This window comes from Oryx dammah, unplaced genomic scaffold (assembly GCF_014754425.2).
Source record: "Oryx dammah isolate SB20612 unplaced genomic scaffold, SCBI_Odam_1.1 HiC_scaffold_12, whole genome shotgun sequence".
NCBI lineage: Eukaryota > Metazoa > Chordata > Mammalia > Artiodactyla > Bovidae > Oryx > Oryx dammah.
The window spans coordinates 54732641-54756230 of record NW_024070196.1 but is presented as its reverse complement, the minus strand read 5'-3'; the positions used below and the strand labels follow the sequence as shown (position 1 = coordinate 54756230).

Here is a 23590-nt window from a genome sequence, read left to right as displayed (position 1 = left end):
CCCAAACACCCTAGGCACATACTGCAAGTTCTTTTCCCCCAGGACAGCTGTTTGTAGGCAACTGCTGCCACGCCACAGCCTCACGTGGAACAAGGGCCAAGTACACTCTGGGGACCCATAGAAAAGGAGGTCAGTACTTCTTCCCAAGCAAAACAGAGCAGCACCCAGGTCTGCAGGGCCCAATGGCTATTTTCTTCACCACATGGCATCTTTATTTCCAGTATATTCCACTAGAAGAGAACGTGAGAACCAGACTGAAAGCCTAGCCTCTGCCAAAATGCAGAAACTTAACTACCTGTGGGTTGGGTCCCCAGTAAGTCTTTGAGGTACTTCTCCAAAGCGTCTTTGGGAATTTCCATTGTCTTTCTCACAGGGCGAGTGTTTGGAACAGCCATTCTCAATGGAAATCCCAAAAGAGTTTCCAATTCCTTTACTGCAGTCTCTGGGTGATCGACCTGGTTTCAAAGAGAATATTGAGCATGGATCCCCAGACAACCCTGACCTCTCCTCCTATCTGTTCTCTTAGAGGGTACATTTTTAGAGGGAAATATAAACAAAAGCCAGTTCTCTAAGCAAGGACTTTGGAACCAGCATAATCAGCTCATGAAAAAGCCTCAGAATGACTTTCCTCCCCCATTTAATTCCTAACCACATTAAACTCTTTTATCTGCTGGAGAGAGTGCCAGTTAAAAGTTCATTAATACTCCCTTGTGGCAGGAGGGCAAAATATTGTACTGGAGTATCCATTCTGCCCCTATAAGCCCATCAGCTAATAATGAAAACCTAAATGTAGAAAGCTGAACAGAGACCACCACCCGCTCCCTCAACACACACACACACAGCTTCTCCTGTTTCAAAGCACTGAAGCGGTCCAAGTAGCTGGTAGTTGAACAGCATCAACAGGCCAGCAGGACTGTCACCCAAAATGTCTTAAGCCTGCCGTTCACCTCCCTGCGTAACTCTTTTCTCAAAATGCCTTCTTACTTCCTACTGAAAATATAAGCTGCTAGTCAACTAGACCTCATAATTTAAAAAAAAAAAAGACTGTGGCAGCAAGGGCAAAAACCACCAGAGGCAACTCCAACTCTGAGTGTAAGAGGACTATACTGAAATACCTACACTAGTGTCTGAAGCACAAAGGGGTTCAAAAAACAGTGACCATTACCTTAATGGTATGAATACCAAGGCTGGCAGCTGCTTTTAGATTTGGTCCAAGATCATCAAGAAGGATGGACTCAGAAGGCTGCCGGCCAAGCCGCTCCAAGCACAGGTTGTATATCCTGGGGTCTGGCTTGCAGACACCTTCCAGGCAGGATTCCACGACCTGAGGGAGAGGCAGGAAGGAGAGATGAACATGCCTACAAGTGGTGTTCCCATGTTATACCCTGGTATGTTTTTTTGAAAAGAAGACCAGAGGGAGAGTGGAGATTTGTCATAACAGGTAACTTAAGAATGTCATAATATAAAATGATGTTGCTTTTTTAAGTGGAGTGATTTGGATATACTTATCAGGAAACTGGAAACACTGATAGCCATCTTACCCATCTTAACAGTAGCTGGGAAACTTAGTGAAACTGGAAGGTGTTCCAAAATGACACAGCATTCTGCTCATGTTAGGTATTGTGGCTGCATGGAACAGAAGAAAAGCTGCACATTTCAGTTTTAGGGTAAGTATTTCACCATGTTTTTAGAAAGAAAGGCAGTATTTACTGTTTTGAAAGAAACATGACTTTAATATCCATATTTAAGAAGTGAAAAAACGAAGAGCTATATTCAACCTAGACAGGAGGACTAACACCAGAGATACTGTCAGTGGCAAAGATAGGTTTCATGCAAAGAGCTTCCTCTATCCTGAGAGCCTTGCCTCAAACTCTATCTAGTCCAGAACTGGTGGGGGGCATCGGAGGGTTCAGGAGAACCCTGAAAAGCTGTCTCAGTGTCAGGCTACCTCTGATCCAGCAACCTCCGGAAGTCCTCTGACATTGACCCCAGGGCTGAATCTCCTGTGGGTAGGTCTAAAACAGCCATAGAGGCCTGTAACCAGTACTCTCTGGGTCTGTCCTAAGAACAGAACTAAATCCCTCTTTCACTCCTGAATTGACCCTTGCTCTCCAAGATCAAGGACAAATCTGAGGACCCCTCCCTCTCCTCCAAATTCCCACTGTTCAAGGTTGAAGGAGAACTGCCCTTTCAGGTAAATAAATGTTGAGTAACTTACTCTCTTACTTATCCTTCCCAGTCTCCTAAGGACCTGGATGAGCTAAAAGAAAACAGGGAAATTCCTTCTGAAGAAAACATCAACAGTGGGCAGTGGAGAAGCCAGATGTTTCAGACACCAATGAAGGCATCGCACGACAGGAAAGGAGCACATCTGGACAGCTGAGACAGGAGGTGGGAGGGGAGCAAACCCTGGGGATCTGGGCCCCATCTGGCAAGCAGACACCTCCTCTCAGGTGATTCTATCTGGGGAAGGGAAAAAATTCTTGAGATTTAAATTGGATAAGACCCCTGGCCTTTGCCTTATGTTCTGTTTTGCAAGATAAAAAATTTCTGGGGTTCTGTTTCACAAAAATGTGAATACAGCTAATATTCTTGTGCTATATTGTTAAAAACTGCTAGAATGGTAAATCTTAGATCACACGTTCTTTGACAATAAAATATAATGTAAACGTTTTTACTTAAACAAATTAGAGGACCAAAATTTAAAAGCCACATTCACCTCAGCAGGAACAGAGTCCTATAATATTATTGAAAAGTTTAGGAACAGCTTCCAAAGATGATGGGGATCAAAGGAATGGTTATATTAGCTTTGCGTGCAAGCTAAGTTGCTTCAGTCATGTCCAACTCTTTGTGACCCCATGGACTGTAGCCCGCCAGGCTCCTCTGTCCATGGGATTCTCCCGGCAAGAATATTGGAGTAGATTACCATGCCCTCCTCCAGGGGATCTGCCTGACCCAGGGACTGAACCCACGTCTCTTATCTCTCCTGCATTGGCAGGTGGGTTCTTTACCACTAGCACCACTTGGGAAGCCCAGCTTTACTTCTATCAAAATAAATATTTTTCCTCATAGCTTTAGAGGATAAAAACGTACACTCTTGCTCTTGAGGAAATAGATTTTCAACACTCCAGGTCGCCTGCAGACCTAACATATGAAAATGGATCAGAAAAAGCTGCCTGAAAGCACCTATCAGAGAGTCTGTGAAGTCTGCATAAATGAGTCCATCATGTTAAAGAAGCTCACAAGTCCTTAAACACTTGAAGGGCCCAGTGTGAGCCTGGCAAACTTATTTTGTCCAGATCAAGATAATAATCTCCATTGCCGCACTGGAGGGAAGGAATCTCTGAAAATAATCTGCCAGGCACTCTGTAAAGTGCTTTGTATGTACTATAGTCTGCGATCCACACAGCCACCCTAAGGTTAGAAAAAACTGCTGCTCCTGAACCACAGGTAAGGAAACTGCGGTTCAGGGAATCAGAGCTACTGCCCACAGCAAGCTGCAGGCAGGATCCCAATATGGCTGAGGTCCCTGAGCCCCCAAAGGGGAGGATGCTTGGAGAAAGGCTGTGCTGTGGACAAGCCAGGAGACCAAGAATCAAAGTGGGTAAGGAGCCAGGCAAGGGTACAGAGGGAAGAGAACTCTTATCTTGACAGGCTTTGTATAAGGATGAATGAGGAGGTCGGAGGTGAAGAGAGCATTAGGCTGGGTGGTTAATTTCCCATATTTGAACTCTGAATATCCGCTCGTCTGTTTCACTATTTGTGTGTGTGTGTGTGTGGCCATGTTGTATGGAATGCAGGGTATTAGTTCACTGAAGAGGGATCGAACCTGCCCCCTGCAGTGGAAGCAGAGTAGGGGACTACCAGAGAAGTCCCCTGATTACATTTTATGTTCTAAAATATCACTATCCAATAGAAATTTCTACAATGATAGAAATGCTATATTGCCCAGTCTGACACAGTAGCCACTAGTCACTTGTGGCAGCTGACCACCTGATATGTGGTGAATGCATATTCCTGACGGCAGGACTTCTGTCAGCTGCATTGAACACAGTAGCCCTTCATGCCTAGCCGGTGCCCAGTACACAGCCACTGCTGTGAAAGAATGTGTTTTCTGACTGAAGTTTAAGTTAGTCATCTGTCAATAATTTCTATCTGTCCCAGGATAATGATAATATACTTCCTTTGAGGAAAATGGGGAGTCTTTCACAGAAGTAACATCCTGGCACAGAAGACCATCTCTTGACTTAGAATCTTCTCAGGTCCTTTGATAGTCTAGCCCTTCACACACTGTCCCATACGGCAGCCCCTAGTCATTTGTGATGATATACATTTCAGTTGAAATAGAATTTAGTTGCTCAGTGCCACTAGTCACATTTCAAGTGTTTAACAGCCATGTGTGTGACTAGTAGCAACTATATTAGACACTTCCTTTCCTGCAGTAAGTTTGTTTGCTCAGCAATGGTCTAAGGATTAATGCCATAGAAATAGAGGGCAAGGGGGTTGGTCTTTGAAAAGATCAAAGGGCCCATTAAAAGGTGAGGGCTGATCAAAGTACATATGTTATCTGATGCTGTTGTTGTGTGAGTTCAATTGTGTGCAACTTTTCAACCCCATAAGCTGTAAGCTGTCAGGCTCTCTGTCCATGAAATTTTCCAGGAAAGAATATTGGAATGGGTTGCCATTTCCTACTCCAGGGGCTCTTCCCGACCCAGGGATTGAACCTGCAGCCCTTGTGTCTCCTGCACTAGCAGGCAGATTCTTTACTAACTGTGCCACCTGGGAATCCTTGATATCTGATGACTAAGGTTCAAGTCCAGATGAAAGGGAGTCTCTGAAGCTGAGGTTTCACCCAGTTATCAAAGCCCATAAATAACCCTGCTCACAGCTCAGTGATACTTTGCAAGTCCTCTTTCCCACCTATCATGTCTAATCCTAACTCAGTCAACTGTGTGAATAAACAAACCCATCCACTCAAGACCTACTGAGAGGCAGCGTTAATGCTGCATCCTAAAGTAAAGACAGAGTTGATTCAGATTGTTCTGGGTGCCTGTCAGCTTACCACATCAAACTGTTTCCGGTCCAGGGGCAAAAAGCTCTTCCCATTGGGAAGATAAAAATTATTGCTCAAGACTGCAGTCTGAAGGCCTTTAGCCCGAATCTGAGCTATGGCCTCAGTCATCACTGGGAACTGCCTCGCCACTTGCTCTCCGGTCAGCAGAGAGAAAAAGGAGTCCACGGGCACGGAGGTCTTTGACTAAGATTGGAGGTAGGGAGAGAAGAGAACCGGTCATCATTAAGAGTAAGAACAGCTTATCACCAACACAGAAAAACACATATTGCAGGCCTCTGGCTTGCTGCCAAAAGGAATTCTCTCTTTCAGCCCTGGTGCAGAACTTTGCATATAAGGTTGTAAAAAGTTGCTTAGAATTAGAATTATAGTGGTTAGGGAATGGAGCAATTTATATCAATATTCCAGTTAAATGAATTCTTTATTTCACTCATTCATTGTCAATTTCAAAAAGATTCTGAAGACTCTAAGAGGATACATGAAACCCTAAAAGTGAATTAAGCAGATGTAATTTAATTTTTAATGACCCAGAGATTTGATGATTCTGCATTGTCTCAGCTTCAGCATGACAAACTGAATGTCAGTTTCTGATCAATTTTTGTGATTTTAAATTCAGTCTCTGTGGGTTTTAAAACCTCTTATTTTATCATGTTTCAAAATTTGCAATGGCAAGCCTGCTATTTTATACACACACACTTATTTTACAACAGCTTTATTGAAATACAATTCATATATCACACAAGTGACCCATTTAAACTGTAAAATTCAGTGCTTTTTAATATATTCACAAAGGTGTAAAACCTTTAAGACAGTTTTAGAACATTTACGTCATCCAAAAAAGAAACATCATACCTATTAGCAGTCACTACCCATTCCTCTGCCTCCCTGCCCCCAATTCCCCAATACTCCCAGTCCTAGAAAATAACAACTCTATTTTCTACTTCTATAGATTTATCTGTTCTGGGTATTTCATATAAGTGGAATCGTACAATATGTAGTCTTTGGGGCTGGCTTTCTATGACTTAGCAGAATGGTTTCTATATATATATATATATATATAAATATTTATTCATTTACTTAAAATTGTGGTAAGAGCACATAACATCATATTCACTGTTTTAACCAGTTTGGATAACATTAAGTACATTCATTGTTATCTAACCAAAACCACCATCCATCCACAGAACTTCACTATATTTTAAATTATATTTTAGCAATTATATTGTGATGGTATGAGAGTTAATATAAATAAAGAGCTTAGAACAATGCATAGTCCAGAGAAAGGCTCAATGTTATCACTGCGTTAAACAAGCTTTCTGATCAAAGCCATTATGCAACAATTCCAGTTTCACATAAACAATAGCTAATATACATAATATTTTTACTTTTCATTCATGCAGTTAAAATTGAGTACCGGGGGATGGAAGAAATAACTTAAAATCTTATAATGGGTTATTAGGTTTTCCCTTCTTCATTTTTAGTTTAACCAATTTAATGGATGAGTGTTGCATCCACTATTCTAGACAAAAGAATATTGAAATTCAAGTGTGTTTATCACTTACAATTTCAGAGCAAAGTCTCCCAAATTCTTGTAAGAAATCTTCTGTTGTTATCTCTGCTCTCATAAATTTCATCCAGAGCCCATTTTCGCCACCTGAGATCAAGGCCTTCACTATAGTTCCAGAAGGGATATGATTCTGTACCTCCCACTCTACCAAAAGTAAAGCACATGGTAAGTGAAACGATACATGGACAAACAGCTCAAGTTTGGGGAGCAGGGTAGTTACCACACAGGTTCTGTGGCATCACTGTGGTGCCAGGTGGGTTCTATCAGGAATTCAGAGAAATTCAGGAAATGGAAAATCTAAGCTTTAGACCTCCTAGGGAACAGCAGTAACAATATGTGTGACTGAGGGGACACTGCTGCCAAGCATCAGTCCACGCCACCAGCTTGAGTTGACGCCAGACACTACATTATGAATTTTCTTCCCTGGTCTCTCATTAGCTGGTTCACATGTATTAGGTCAGGCTTCCCAGGTAGTTCAGAGGTAAAGAATCCACCTACCAATGCAGGAGATGCATTTCATCCTCAGGTTGGCAAGATTCCCTGGAGAAGGGAATGGCAATCCACTCTAGTATTCTTGCCTGGGAAAATTCCATGGACAGAGGAACCTGGCCAGCTATAGTTCATGGGCTCTCAAAAGAGCTGGACATGACTTAGCAACTAACCAACAACAGCAACAATATATTAGGTCACTCACATGGTCCTGGCACGTGGTATGGAAGTACATGAGGGAATAAATCAGATTCTGACAACATTCCAAAACAAACCCTTCATTTTGTAAACTGAAGTAATCCTTCAGGGCAGTGTAGCTGGTACACTGAAACATTCGAATGGAGGATGGTGCCTTTGAAAAATAACAAAATTCTGTCTGTAAAGAGCCAAAGCAGTGGATGGATTACTATTGTGTACTTGGGGAAACACTGGGATAGTGGATAATTTTTCCTGTACAAGAGGGTTTTCTCTTTCTATAATATATCTGCTTACAGGGCAAAAACATGTAGCATCCATAATTATATCTAAGATATAAGACACTTAACACAAAGTTTTTGTTTAATGTAGTGGCTGTGCACTGGAAATATTTCAGACAACACAGAAAGGTATAAAAAAGAAAACAGAATGACAAAGCAATCTCATTCTTCAGAAATCACCAACAGGACCAACTCAGTATGTCTTCTGAGAACAGCAGGTCTTTTAAAACTTAACCCAAATAATACCTCTTTAATTTTAGAACTAAGGTTAGAACAATTTTTAGGATCTTAAGAGTTGGTAAGCATGCAAGGAAAGGCTCTCTCTCCTACGCTGCTGATGGGGGTGTAAATAAGCACAACCTCTCTGGAGTGCAACATGTTAAATGCACATTTACAATTGATGTAGCAATTCTGCTTCCAGGAATTTCTCCCAAAGATATATTTATAAATGTAAGCAAAGATTATGTATACCACTGTTGGGCAGACTGCTTACAGTGAAAACTAGAAACTTACATGTATGTTAATAAAGGGCTTGTTAAAGCGACCATGGTACATTCATATAATGAAATGCCACATAGATGTTAAAAATGTGTAAACTAGGTCACAGGTCAGCAAATTATGGCCTGGGGGCCAAATCTGTCTCCCATCTACTTTTGTGGATAAAGTTTTACTGTAACATAATCACACCTACTTGTTGACTATTGCTATGGCTGCTGCTGGCTCCAACAGTAGAGCTGAATAGTACCCCCGACAGAAAAAGTTTGCTAATTCCTGAACTAGATTTATGCCTGCTGTTGTTGTTGGTTAGTCACTAAGTGGTGTCTGACTCTTTGCAACCCAATGGACTGTAGCCTGCCAGGCTCCTCTGTCCATGGGATTCTCCAGACAAGAATACTGGAGTGAGTTGCCATTTCCTTCTCCAGAGGATCTTCTCAACCCAGAGACTGAACCTGAGTCTCCTGCATTGGCAGGCGGATTCTTTCCCACTGAGCTACCTGGGAAGCCCATGCCTACTGATGTAGAAAATTTGGCAAGGTATTTTACTAGGTCAGAAAAAAAAGAAAGGTACATCTAACAGTTTGTATGAAAAGTGAGAGTGGTAGTCACTCAGTTGTGTCCAACTCTGTGATCCCATGGACTGTAGCTCGCCAGGCTCCTCTGTCCATGGAATTTTCCAGGCAATAATACTGGAGTGGGTAGTCATTCCCTTTTCCAGGGGATCTTTCCAACCCAGGGACTGAACCCAAGTCTCCTGCATTGCAGGCAGATTCTTTACCATCTGAGTCACCAGGGAAGCCCAAACAGTGTAGACACAGTACACACACACACACACACACACACACACACACACACGTTCCTGTGTATATATTGGGAATTTTTGGAAGGATAAACCAATTTTTCACAATGATACCCAATGAAGGCTAGAACTGCAGGGAAGGGATGGAGGTGACAATAAGAAATTGGCCTTTGTATTTTTTTAAATCCAAAGTATTAAATATACTTTTAGTACCAACTATTTAATAAATATGGTTGGCATAAGTGAGTTTCTGAATAGAACAAAATTAATTAAATCTCTATTTCTCACAATTACAAAAATGAATTCTGAAAAGACAAAATACCCAAATCAGGAAAGAAAACAAACAAAACAAAAAATCCTCTAAATGTTATAAAACAATATACAACATCTTTATGAATGTCAAGGAAAGAAAGACTTCCTTAGCCTAGACACTTTACACGCAAGCCATAAAGAAAAACACAGATGATTTTTATGACAAGAAAAATGAAAATCCTGGTATTGCAAAAACGTTATAAGATAAAAACACACGTCAATAACAACCACAAGCCTTACTAAGTGCTCAAAAGATTCCGGGCACTGCTGAATAACATACCATTTAAAAGTATGAGCAGGATTTGAAAAGGCAGAGGAAGCAAGGAAGGGTAGCTTCAAGCAGAGGGAACAGAACCTGCAAAGGCACAGGAGTATAAACACATTTGGCAATTTTAAAGAGCATCAAGTAATTGAAGGTAGCTGAAATGTGGGTGTACCTGGCAAACGGTGTGAAAAAAGGACATGAGAGCTGTTTGTGAGAGGCCCTGGAACCAGGCAAAGCTTCCGGTCTTGAAGGGAAAAAAATTGCAGGCAGTCCAGGATTTGAAGCAGGAGAGGGAAGGGAGAAGATGTGATGTGTGTTTTAGAAGGGCAGTTCTAGGGGCTGTGTGGAGGGGGTGTAAAACCCAGAGGCGAGAGGTAGAGTTAGCAGTTAGCAGGCTGCTGTGATCAAGCAGGTGGGAGAATTTAGGGATATAACGTGTAGAGGCAGTAGCAGTGGAAAGAAGAGAATAGCTTCTCAAGGTATTCTGGAAAGAGTTGAGAAAATTCCTGCCAAGTGATCTTTATGTTCGCTGTAAAAGCAGAGATTCAGCTATCTGCCAAGGTTTGGTCTGAAGAAGTTTGATGGCTCCGAGGGGAGTGTGGAACAGCCCTGTAGTAAGTTCAAGAGGAATATCAGTTGAGGAATAGAGAGCCTGAGGGCTCACTTGCAGCTGAGCTAAAAAACAAAACAAAACAAAACAAAAAATAGCTCAACCAGTTAGCAAAGCTCAGTAATTTTTCAACCAGCGGCACAGAAAACCTAACCTTGGGTTGATTTAGCATACAAAACTGCCCAATCAGCAAACACAGTCTGTTAAAAGAACAGAGACCTCTGGTCCTTCCTGGTGGCTAGAATGCACATGTGATGGCAGAAAGTGAAGCAGCCAAACCTGATCCATGAGGTGAGAGTGGAAATGGGGTGTGCTCACAGCAGAGCAACACAAGGAAAACAGCCCAGGGCCCTGATACCACAGAACAACACACTAGCCCAAGACACACAGCTGGACTTTCACATAAAAAACACATTTAACTTCAATCTTGTTTCAGTCAGTGTTTTGTTAGGTTTTCTAACACTTCAAGCCAAACAAATCAAACTTAAGTCAGTTCAACTGAGTGCATAAAAAGGTAATACCAAAAAGGGCTGAAAAAGGAAGGATCAGAGCCTAGAGGTTTGTCTTGTAACAAAAGCAGGTGTAGAGGGAGGTTAATGGAAGAGGAAAGGTTGTGATCACAGGGGGGAAGGCGGCAGATTTCAGCATTCACAAGTAGTTCTCGGGGAAAGGTAGTTAAATTCTACCTATAACATTGACAATAACAATGGCAGCTTGTCATTTTTTGAGAATTTCAGATGAGCCAAGCACTCATTCTGCTAATCAAGTGCTTTCCATGAATAATCTCACTTAACCATTTCCTACCACCAAAGATGAACAGACCATTAGCCCTAATTTAATGATGAGGAAACTAAGACTCAGAGAAGTGAAATCACTTGCCCAAGATCCTCAGCAGCACTAACTGTTGCTTGGAATTTGATTCAAGAGCAAGAATAGCACCCACTGAGACACACTGTCATCTCCCCTCACCACCCTCCTTTCCCCCACCCCCACGCACCCCAGTCTCCCAAGGTGAAGGAGAATGAAGAGCTCACCTGCAGCCACTCTCCCTGGAGAAGGAAGCAGAACTCCACCCATGTCAAAAATCACTGCTCTGTACGGGCCGCCTCCAGAATGTGTCCATCTCCAGGCTCCCGGGTGCCTGCCCTGGACGTGTTTCAGGAAGGCCACCCTCCAAGCCCGCTGGAGCTGGGAGGACTGCAGAAGCTGCCTTAGGCACATGTTGGGGCCAAGGCTGTGAAGCAGAAACAGGACATGATTAGCCTTCACTGCCTCCAAGTCGACCTCCGTCCTGGCACTCAGGGTGCCACCTGCACGTCTACTCTGACTTCCAACCAGCATTTCAGACACAACCAGAGCTGAACTCAGTGTCTCTGCCCTCCATGACAACTCCTCAGTCTTCCAGCCAGACACCTCCATTCTGGTGCTCGCTGTGACTGGTCTTTCCTCCCAAAGCTCTCCATCTACTCTCTTCACTCCCACTGCATGATCTCACTCACAGACCTTTGCAGCAGCCTCCTAAGTGGTCCCCTTGCCTCTTCATTCAAAATTGCAAATTTGATCATGTCCTACCCCCATTTAAAATCTCCAGTGCCTCTCCACTGTCCTCAAGATAAACTCTCAGCCCCTTAAGCCGCCTGAAAAGGCCCTCTGAGAACTTCTCCTCCCCTCTGGGCAGCAGCTCTCCTTTGTACTTCACCTTAGCCTGGATGATCTCGACACTCACGTCCACAGCTTCACTGAACACATGATGCCCTCCTCCTGTGGCCAGGCCTTAGCATATGCTGTTTCCCTGGCCTGAATGCTCCCTTCCATCCATTACCTGGAAAACTGACCATTGTCCCTCAGGTTGTAGTTTGCCTGTCACTTCCTTCATGAAACCTCTTCTGGCCACCAGAAGAGGCAGATGAGCAGTCTCTCCTGTACTCTCTCAGGGTGCCCCATACTCACCTCCTCCTGGCACTCACGATGACACCACACTATCATCCCTCCTACAGAGCAGGGCCATGACCTCCTGATCTTCACTGCCTCTTTTCTAAACTTACTTTCAACAAGTTTGGGGAAAAAAATAACATACACACAACAGATACATTTATATATAGATACATAAACATTTTCACATGAATAGACATATAAATGTGGCAAAATGTTAATAATTAGCAAAAGGCACATGATGAGAGGTATATGAGAGATTATTGTACTATTGTTTCAATTTTTTATAGATCTTAAAACCTGGGAAAACAACAACAACAACAACAACAACAAAATTCTACTCGCAGCCAGTTCCACTTGAAAATCTTGAAGTTTCTCATGTGATGTGTTTCTCATATGATATCTAAGAAGCCAGTAAGACCAAAACACGTTGGTAAGTCAGCCTGCATGTTCATGGGAGTCACCTCAGTGCCACCATAAGGACTAAATAAAGTATAAAAATCTAAAGAAAGAATTCTTAGGAAGTAAATGTTCAAGATGATACAGTGTGTTTCTGATGTAATTGGAAATTTGCTGGATTGGGGCATGAATGCTGAAATGAAAAATGTAGAGATTGATTTGCATTTTGGGTTTTACTTATGTTCTTATGCCAAGGCCAAAGTTAATGATGGAAGGAGAAATTTATTTATAGGCTCCAAAAAGTGTCAACATGTTCTGTGTGAGGGCTTAACAGAGATGAAAAGGGTGTCTGGACCTGAAAGGTTGTCTTTCATTCTCATTGAGGACACTGTCCTCATCATGAAAGTGAAAGTCGCTCAGTCGTGTCCGACACTTTGCAACCCCATGGACTATATAGTCCATGGAATTCTCCAGGCCAGAATACTGGAGTGGGTAGCAGTTTCTCCGCCTCATACTCCTCCTAATGGATAATTCGGCAACTCTCCCATCACTGGCTTCCTTCTTCCTTCCAACTAAAGATGACGCTTCAGTTCTAGCCACGTAATGATTGTGGCTCATTTCATCATCACAGCTGTACAAAGATGCTAAGTCAAGTTTACACAAAACTTAAACTCAAGGTCACGAAACTGGTGATCAGGGTCTATTCCATAATCACCAACGTATCTCTACAGCCGCAACAGAGCCTGGGCTCTCAGTAAACTTTAAGAGATTAGTTAAGAGATTAGTCCGGGAGGGGGGCCCAGATGGATCTCCAGTTCAGGGCACTTAACCAGCCCACCGTCCTACCTTAACAGAATCAGGAACACTGCAACTAGTGCCAACTCCCCAGGCGGATTCAGCTCTCTGAGCCTCAGCGCACCTATCTGTAAAGCGTGGCTGACACAAAGCAACTCTGCCTACAGCTGGAGCGAGATCAAACACGACAAAAAGAGACCAGAGCTCGGGTCTCTGCAGGGAGCGGGTTCCTCGAACAATCGGAGACCTAGCGGAGCCAGAGACTCCTCGCCGTCAGATAAGGCGGGCTGAGGGCACGTCCCCTCAGGCCTGGGAGCAAAACCCACCGATCCTCCTAAATAGTGTCCAAGTGCCCATGAACCCTGTGACGTGCCTCCTCCAAGTCCTCCTGGAGATCCTGACCAGTGGGCGCGGGTTCACCTCGGAGCAAACACGGCCGTCACGTGGGCGCATCCAATCAGCGAGCCCGCTGATCCGCGCTTGCGTAACCTCAAGGGTCAGCGACGGTGGCCGGCAAGCGGCAGTGACGGTTTTGGCTGTCAGCATTGCACGTAGAGCCGGTGGCGCTGAGGTGGCACCGGCGGTGGCGCTACCTGCTCCGGGCCGCTCATCCTCAAGGCTCCCCTCCCAGCCTCGCCTGAGCCCTCCGGGGCCTGCGCCGGCCTGCGCCGGCCTGCGCCTGCCCTATGAGCGGTTGTCATCCACCCGGAGCTCCCAGAACACTCGCGGGTCCCCGCCGACTTCAGCTTCAGCGGTGAGTCCGCGACCTCGCCGCCTCCCCGGTAGCCCGCGCCTGGGCCCCGGGGCTCGGCCTCTCAGAGTCTGAGTCCGGGCAGGAGCCTCGGCGAGGGCTTTCGCCTGAGGAGGAAGCCGAGCAGTGGTTGGGATCCCTCTCATTTACCCCATCCTTAGGAGGACTGGAAGTCCTCCTTCCTGGTGCCTTCCCACCGGGACTCTGTTTATATTTGGCGCGGCGCTCTCTCCAACCAGGTTGAGAGCCTAGTTGCGCGAGTTGATTTCCTCTTGGCTTTATGAAGACGAAATACCCAGCACTCTGATGGCTCCTGGGAAGGTTTAATTAAATCTTTCCTCTTTGGAAAACTTTCCATTAAGGGGCCCTGTAGCAGTAGTTACAACTAAAATGTCTACGCGTTCTGTATCTGAGCAATGTACTAAGTACTTCCTGGGCACTGTTTCCTCTAATTGTCTTCATTCAACCCTACTAGTTAGAGGGGGTGTGAGCCTTCTACAAACTAGGAAACTGAAGTCCTGGGATTAAGCGCCTTGCCCAGGATCATCTGTCCGATGGAATTCTACCTCAGAGAGCTGGACTTGAAAGTCTGAGCACTTCATTCCTAGTCTGTGTAGCCTCCTCAGGGGAAAGGCAGATATGGCTCTGTTCCTTGACCCTCCATCAGTTATCTAACAATAGTTCAGTTCAGTCGCTCAGTCGTGTCCAACTCTTTGCGATCCCATGAATCGCAGCACGCCAGGCCTACCTGTCCATCACCAACTCCCGGAGTTCACTCAGACTCGCGTCCATCAAGTCAGTGATGCCATCCAGCCATCTCATCCTCTGTCATCCCCTTCTTCTCCTGCCTCCAATCCCTCCCAGCATCAGAGTCTTTTCCAATGAGTCAGCTCTTCGCATGAGGTGGCCAAAGTACTGGAGTTTCAGCTTTAGCATCATTCCTTCCAAAGAAATCCCAGGGTTGATCTCCTTCAGAATGGACTGGTTGGATCTCCTTGCAGTCCAAGGGACTCTCAAGAGTCTTCTCCAACACCACAGTTCAAAAGCATCAATTCTTTGGCGCTCAGCTTTCTTTATAGTCCAACTCTCACATCCATACATGACTACTGGAAAAACCAGAACCTTGACTAGATGGACCTTTGTTGGCAAAGTAATGTCTCTGTTTTTTAGTATGCTGTCAAGGTTGGTTATAACTTTCCTTCCAAGAGTGAGCATCTTTTAATTTCATGGCTGCAGTCACCATCTACAGTGATTTTGGAGCCCAAAAAATTAAAGTCTGCCACCATTTCCCCATCTATGTGCCATGAAGTGAAGGGACCAGATGCCATGATCTTACTTTTCTGAATGTTGAGCTTTAAGCTAACTTTTCCACTCTCCTCTTTCACTTTCATCAAGAGGCTCTTTAGTTCTTCTTCGCTTTCTGCCATAAGGGTGGTGTCATCTGCATATCTGAGGTGGTTGATATTTCTCCTGGCAATCTTAATTCTAGCTTGTGCTTCATCCAGCCTGGCATTTCACACAATGTACTCTTCCACTTTGACATGTTTTAAAGACTCAACTGAGTAGCTCTGTGTTTTCAGAGCTCTTTCTCTTTGTGACTAGTGTTCCACTGTGTGGATGAACATCATTTATTATTCATTGATTTATTGGAAGTTTGGGTTTCCGATTTTGGCTGTTATGAATAAAACTGTTATCAGCATTTGTGTAAAAGTAAAAAAAAAAAAAGAAATACTTTTTGAGAACCCACTCTCTGTTGGAGTTTTAGTTGTGTGTGGAAAGGGATGCCTTGCTTTAATGGCACCAGCAGTTCACTCAAGTTCATGGAGACGAATGAAATAAACATTTACAGAATAAATGTAGAACTGCAGCTATGACAAATGTGGTGAAGGAAGGGAAGATAGTTTTTAGACAGCTGTTACGAGAGGATGTGTTTGATTTGGGGAGGGGCCCTGGGCCTGGTGATGTGGGGAACTTCCCTGAGTGTGTGAATTTTGGAGCCATTAATTAAAAGACTGAATATGATTTAATAGGCTACTGAGTTTTGAAAGTCAACTAAGTTGACGTAAGCCACATATACATTTCTACATGGGTCAGTCATTGATTCATTAATTTATTCAACAAATCTTTATAAATAGCTTCCAATATGTGCTAGGCACTGTGATGTAAGTGCTGAGGATACAGTGCTGGGCAAAACAGACATGATCTCCACTCTGATAAAGCCTATAATCACAGATTTAGGGTGTGATGGCATAACGCTAACCCAGGGTGTTTAAGAAGACTACTCTAAAAGTTTTTTAAAGTTTCTATTATTAGTGGACTTTAGCCTTCATTTGGGGTCCAACACAGAGTGTCACTCTACAAGTGCTACTGAAATGTTGGTTCATCTGAGCATGATCACTGTCAAAGCTCTTATCTCCTTCATTTGCTATAAAGTCCATGATTTTCACTAGAACTGCCCTGCATTTCTGAGTTTCTTGCCCTGGGCATTAATTGACTGTCAGGTACAGCCAGAGCCCCAGAGGTGAGTGAGAGGACTACTGCAAAGGCATCTTACAGTCTTGAGGGAGGGCAGCAGAGAGAAAAGGGAAACCTGTGGATGGATACATTGAGAGTGGATTTATCAGGTATTAATCATTCATGTGTTCTTTAGTCAGAGAAATGTCTGAAGAGGAGATCGAAAAGAAGACACTAGCTTCAGCTGTAGCCTGTTTAGAAGGGAAGTCACCAGGGGAGAAAGCAGCAATCATACATCAGCATCTTGGTCATTGAGAAATGACAGATGTGATCATTTTTCTGTAAGGTAAACCCATGGTAGCTTATGTTGGAGTGGTGGTCAGTGAGCCTGTGATTAAGACCTCTAGCATACTTTAGCTTTTACTGCCTATGTTCCTTACATGAGGCTTTCAGGCTGCATTTCAGTTTCTCTAAATATTTCTTCTAAATTACTCATAACAAGCTAGGTTGACAACTCTACTCAGTGAGGAGAGCTACTTAGCATGTAGGTCTGTGGCGATTCATGTGGAATCCAGATAGGCACGGTGTGACTCCTCGCCCCCGACCCCCTCCCCAGCTCACTCCATCCAGGGGAATGGATGTGTATTGCATCTCCAGTGTGAAGAACTGGTAGGTTTGGTTTTCAAACTTAATAGCCCTGAATATTTGTCTCACTTAGGAGTGTATGATAGAAGACACCTGCTTTCTTATGGTATTTCTAAACATAAAAGCCATCTCTGCATTTGAGGGTGTCAATGAGGTTTTTTTATGGGGCAGAGACCACTTTTAAATTGAGATTCCCCCATAACTCCACTGTTTTGTGAATATAGTTCTTAACATAAGAAATCTGGGTCCACAGTGAAGGTGAACACCACTCCCATTTTCTAATTTGGATTCTTTTCTGTGTGAGAACATCTCCGTCAGAGCTCCTTTACTTTCTCTCACAGCTTAAAATCTTCCTGACAGCTGTGGCAAACTCCAGTTCTCATTGTGTCCCGTAGGGTGGTTTCCTATGGATGGCCTGAATTGCACAGGATAAAGAGAGTTAATACTTAAATTTCTGCCCTCTCACTCTTTTTTAAAATTCAAGTGATTTAAACCACTTAAAGAAATATTGCAAGGCATTTAATTTGGATCTGTGGAAAAAAAAATTTTTGTCCAAGTTAAAGGCTTATGGAGACCTTTTTCATTCTGAAGAACCATGCATTGGTTGACTTATTCTTTTTTTTAGATAATTATGTCCACTGACTGGTTGCAAGTAAAACAGATGGAAAACTAGTACAGTATGAGGGTGATAGTTGCCCAAAGGAGAAAATAGATACCTTATAGTTAAAGGTAAGATATTTTACTAGTAATTACTAAATACCTATATCTACTGCTTTTTACTTTCCAACTGTCCATCAACTGGATAAAGACAAATGGATAAAGAGGGTATGGTGTTTGTGTGTGTGCATGTGCATGTACACACACACACACACACAGTGGAATATTACTCAGCCATAAAAAGAATGAAATATTGCATTTGCAGCAACACAAATGGACCTAGAGATTATCATACTAAGTGAACTAAGTCAGAAAAAGACAAATATATATCACTCATATGTGGAATCTAAAAAAGTAATACAGGTGAATTTATTTACAAAACAGAAACAGATAGACATAGAAAACAAACGTATGGTGCAAACTACAACACTGTCCCAATTGTGGATATGTGTCATGATGTAAAATGTATGAAAAATGAATTTGCCTAATGGAAGAGATCTCGTGTGACAAGAATAAAACCATTTTTTTTCTGTTGAAATCCAAATAGGATGCCATGTACTTACTAGAAAAATGAGGAGAAAAAGGTGGCCTGTCATGAGTATCCATGGTGACATGAGTCAACAGGAATGTGACTAGGTTGTAAATGCATTTAAACATGGAAGAACTCCTATTCCAATTGCTACAAATGTGGCCTCCAGAAGGCTAGATGTGGAAGATGTGAAATTTGACATCAATTTTAACTACCCTAACTCCTCAGAGAACTACCTTCATCGAATTGGAAGAACACTCACAGTACCAAAACAGGCACAGCATACACTTACATAACATAAAGCAAGTGAGTGACCTTATCTCTGTGCTCCTTGAAGCTAATCAAGCAGTTAATCCCAAGTTGGTTCAGTTAGTCAGAAACAGTTTCAGATCATTTCAGAGGCAGGGGAGACATGCAGGCTGAGTGTCACAACAGATACTCTGGGGGCAAAACAGATTGACTAAATCCCTTTAGAGACAGAGAAAATTATGAAAGGGGTTACACTAGCCTGCTTAAGAGAGATTTGGGAGCAGAAACTCAGAATGTGGTTTATATTTGCTACGAATTACACCAGCGGGAGCTTTGGAAGTGATTTTGTGCCTGCTGGTACACAGACCAGTTTTAGAACCAGTAATCCAACAGGGACTTACCAGAATGGTTATGATACCATTCAGCAATATGGGAGTAATATTCCATATATGCACCAATGTGTGAACCAGCAAGTATTTGCATATCCAGCTACTGCAGCTGAGCCTATATTTGGTCATCCAGTGCAAACAGGATATTCTCAACAAGACTTCAGGAGTATGTGTAAACATTTGTTTTTCATAATTGCTCTTTATATTATATGTTATCAGGCAAGATCGTTATTTAAGAAAAGAAACATGGGAACTGTAGAAATGACTGCACTGCAGCAGTAATTATGATGCACTTTTTTGCTATTTAAGTTGGATATTTCTCTACATTCCTAAAACAGTTTTTAGGGGGGTTTTGTACTAAAAAGGGCAAGCAGTGTTTTCCCCAAAGTTAAGTGTACAGTGATTTGAAATACAATAAATGAAGGCAATGTGTGACATTCCAATAAAAAATATTTGAAGATTAAAAAATATTTTTCTCTATCAAACTTTATTCTTCTGACTCAGTTTTCATCTAATTGGAATCCTGCTAATTTTTAGTTTCTGAAAGATGAGCTGGAAGCTACAATGGAAGAAAGTCTTCAGAAGTATCCCTCATTGCACCGAGAAGTAAAGATCAAAGTAAAGAAGGTGTAAACGCTGCTCCTGATTCTCCATCCAGGCAGCTTCCAGAACAGATTTCCTTCTTCAGTGGAAACCTCTCATTTGAAACAGTTCACAGTATTATGCATCTATTCAAGACAAGGTGAGAAAAACACTGTTTCCTTTTGAGTTTGCCTATTTTTTGACATTGGGCAGAGAAAGTGCTCTTGCCCTGAAGGGAAGTGGATATTTTAAGCTTCAGAGGAATAGAACAATATTTTTTATGTTAAAGAATTCCCTGGTGTTTATATTTAGCTAAATCTTGTAGATTGGCTCAAAGCTTCTTACAAAAGTGACATAGATACACCTGAGAAAATACCTGGAAAAATACTCTATGAGAAGTTAGGCATGCAGGTGATTGGGAAGTTGAAGCAATATAGGAGATAGATGGGCTCCAGGTTAGACATTTACAGCTAGCCTCCCGTTTGCATTTCATGGGGCACGAAGAAGTGGGCTTCAAGCTGGATACTTAAAACTGTTAGCATTTTGTGAGACAAGAGATAGGTGGTCTCCAGTTAAGTTATTTACTATCAGCCTCTTGTTTGCCCTTTGAAATGGAAGTAACAACAGAAACAGGGTAAATAGTCAGTTTCTCTCTTGTAAACACCTTAAGGTAATATTCCTGGCTACACCTATAGTCAAGGTTATAATCATGACAAGGACAAAGAGGGGCAAAACCTTGTTTGAGTAAAGGATTAAGCGATCTCCCTCCCTCCCTCTTTTGAGACAAGGGAGACACTACACATGCCAGAAAGGCTCCTTGTGGGTCAGAAGTCAGGGGACAGTGCCAGGCCATAATGAGTCTTGCTCCTCCCAGATGCCTTCACTTTGAGATCCTTCTTGGCTGAAGGGTATGAGTGTACCCCTAAGGGAGTGTCCCAGGTTAGGTCACGTGTGGAAAAAGAAACCAGATAATTGACCTGGAGGAAGACAAAGACCTGGAAGAACTGACCTATATAAATGACTTAACCACCGCTTTATTGCTCTCGTCCTCACTGGGGGGATGCGCACACCCTTCCTCTCTGGGTGTGCATCTCTGCCTTGCTTCTGTCTTAACTAAGCAAACAATCTCTCTGTATGCTCTCCCACTTGTTGTACTATGTCTCTAATAAACTTTGTATCTACGTTTATGGTTTCTGCCTCTGTGATAAATGCACTGGGGGCAAAGATCCAGGGAAAAATTGCTTCTAGCCTGTAGCCCTTGCTGGTCTGATAGCTAGGATTCCTGGTTTTCATCCAGGCTACCCAGGTTCAATACCTGGGCAAGGAATTAAGGTCTCACTTCACGCCACTGCTTACTGCTGCCTTGCTGAGACCAGAAGAAAGATAAAAGAAAAATTATAAGTGATCCATACATCGTTGTAGTCTCATATTCCCACCACGTCTTTACTAAAGAAGCTTGTAGGTCAGTTAATTGATTGCAGTTTCGTCATTTCTTTAAACTCCTTTCTGTGGTCCAAACAAGGCTTGCTGGAGGCCAAAGGAAAGGAAGAGTTTGGCTTGGTTATCAATAAGCTGGGCCACCAGCTCCTTGGATATTGGTAGCTGACCTCTTTAAAAGTCTTTAAAGAGGACAGTCCTTGTCCTACCTTGTTTGCTCGGTCCCCACTGGGACACAGAATACTCAGGTAGCCATTTTGGATCACAGCTGTTGAAGTGAGTTTGCAGCATTTCAAAAGCAAATTGCATTGTAGGGGGCTTTTCTTTCCCCTCTATTCCAGCTATTCCAACCCAGCAACACTTTCTGTAATCTTCAGAGTCACATCCTCAAGATTCAGAATTCTCTTTCTTATACTTAATTTTCAGAGAAGGCAGTGGCAGCCCACTCCAGTACTCTTGCCTGGAAAATCCCATGGACGAAGGAGCCTGGTAGGCTGCAGTCCATGGGGTCGCTAAGAGTCAGACACGACTGAGCGACTTCCCTTTCACTTTTTACTTTCATGCATTGGAGAAGGAAATGGCAACCCACTCCAGTGTTCTTGCCTGGAGAATCCCAGGGACGGGGGAGCCTGGTGGGCTGCCGTCTATGGGGTCGCACAGAGTTGGACACGACTGAAGCGACTTAGCAGCAGCAGCATACTTAATTTTAGAACACAGATCATGTGTTTTTATGTAACTAATTGAGGTCTTACCTCCTTCCCGGCAGAACCTTTGGATTTGTTTAATATGTGGCCACATAGGATGTGGACGATACGTGAGCCGACATGCCTGTAAGCACTTAGAGGAGACCAGCACACGTATGCCACGCAGCCCACCAACCATCGAGTCTGGGACCACGCTGGCGGTGAACACCACTCTCATTTTCTAATTTGGATTCATTATGTCTGAAAACACCTCCCTCAGAACTTTCTCTCAACCTTCTCACAGCTTGAAACCTTCCTAGCAGCTGTGGCAACCTCCAGTCCTCATGGTGCCCCATAGAGTGCTGTTTCCTATGGAGGGCCTGCATTACACAGGAGAGAGGGTTAATGCTTACACTCCTGCCCGCTCACTTTTTTAAATTCAAATGATTTAGACCACTTTTTAAAGAAATATTGCATGGCATTTAATTTGGATCTGTAAAAACAAAAATTTTGTTCAAGTTAAAGGCGTAATTATGGAGACTTTTCCTTCTGAAGAAACACACCTTGGTTGACCCATTCTTTTCTTTGGATAATTATTTCTGTTGACTGGTTTCAAGTAAAACGGATAGAAAAATAGTACAGTATGAACGTGAGGGTGACACTTGGCAGGAGGAGAAAATAGATGCCTTACAGTCAGAGGTAAGATATTTAATTAGTAATTACTAAATACCTACGTCTACTGGTTTTTATTGTTCTAACTTGGAAGGTTGTTTGGGCTTTTCATTTTGCCATTTGCCCTGCATGTTAGGTTTTGTTTTTAAGATCTATATTGCTCTGAAGGATTATTAAAATATTTTTATTCCATCTCATTTTCATCTTTGAAAGTCTAGGTTTCACTGAGTCTTACTACTTTCAGTGTCACGTTCCTAGTTGTTTCAAGTTCAGCATTAGGGTTGCCCTCTGTAGCTGTGATAAAACTGGAGGTAAGAATCTTCCTGTTGGCATCACAGTAGCAGTTGGAAATTGAGCAGACTTGGTCAGGATGAGGAATCTCCAAAACATCTTTCCATCCTGAGAAGCTTTTTCACATATATTGGGCTGGAGTTTATGAACTGGACCCTTATACAGATGTAATCATTTGGGGGTATTCATATAATTAAACAACAAAATTAGCAGTCTGCTTTTTCTCACTGAAGTAATTCCCATCTACTATAAAATTGATGTGTAAATGTTATGTTAAGGGAGGAATAGTTTAAAATGAGGCCTATTTTATATAAATTTCAGAATGATGGTTTTAAAACCAAATACCTTAAACATAGGAAGAAGTGGACATTTGAAATTTGATCATCTCCAGACTTTTAAGGTCAGTGGAATGGCCTAAAATATAAAATAGGGTTGTTGTTACCATTAATAAACTGTATTAATTTGAAAAAGTTCAAATCTTTAACGTTAAAGTTTTTAGACTAAGTAACTATAACATATTAAGTATGTTTATCAGTGAATATTTATTGAGAGTTATTCTCCATGTGCTGGGAATTCAACATTGAATAGACTCCGTGCTGTCACAGAGTGTACATTCTAGTGACACGCGCACATTTTCCCAATTGTCCTTTCTTTCTGTTACCCTTTCATTCTCTTCTCCAGCCTGCAAACATGATTACATCGCTTCTAGTCTCCTGGAACAGTTTCCAGAATGCAGATGTGACTTATTATCTCTCATAGTCACGTCCATTGATTGAGCTCAGCTACACAGGGCTTGCTCGTGTTGCACAGTAAAGGCACCTGGGGCCACAGGTTCAAGGTGGCTTCTTCACTCATATGTCTGACACCACATAGTTGCTTGGGTTTCCTGACTGTATGGCAGGCTCAGGCTAGTCTGACCTCTCACGTGACAGCTGGTTTCCTCAGAGAGTTCCACAATACCAGGGAGAAGACATGTAAGACTTCTAAGATCTAGCTTTAGATTTTGCCACCAAATTCCATTGATCAGCATGAGTCACA

At 42.8% G+C, this 23590-nt stretch overlaps 1 protein-coding gene and 1 long non-coding RNA gene across 7 annotated transcripts in view; one reads left to right on the top strand and one right to left on the bottom strand.

Moving 5' to 3' along the window:
• Window positions 1-13677, bottom strand: part of LOC120871029 (acyl-CoA dehydrogenase family member 10) — a 57408-nt gene extending 43731 nt beyond the window's left edge. For 2 of the 5 annotated variants that reach the window (XM_040250647.1, XM_040250646.1), the window contains exons 1-5: window positions 11122-12637; window positions 6634-6782; window positions 5063-5257; window positions 1166-1324; window positions 296-455 (exon numbers count right to left, since the gene is read on the bottom strand). In XM_040250647.1, the coding sequence (XP_040106581.1) occupies window positions 296-455; window positions 1166-1324; window positions 5063-5257; window positions 6634-6782; window positions 11122-11506 (1048 nt within the window). In that variant the 5' untranslated portion in view covers window positions 11507-12637. Of the gene's footprint in view, window positions 1-295; window positions 456-1165; window positions 1325-5062; window positions 5258-6633; window positions 6783-11121; window positions 12638-13264 lie in introns of those variants that run through there. The other 3 variants (XM_040250648.1, XM_040250649.1, XM_040250650.1) reach the window with 3 other exon arrangements.
• Window positions 13678-13735: 58 nt separating this feature from the next.
• On the top strand, window positions 13736-23022 carry LOC120871098. Of its 2 annotated transcripts, none has more exons than XR_005722943.1 (3): window positions 13736-13967; window positions 16615-19629; window positions 21673-23022. It is a non-coding gene; the product is annotated as an uncharacterized LOC120871098 (long non-coding RNA). The 2 variants fall into 2 exon arrangements; XR_005722944.1 differs by lacking the exon at window positions 13736-13967 and having other exon boundaries at window positions 17149-17792; window positions 19425-19629.
• Window positions 23023-23590: the final 568 nt, after the last annotated feature.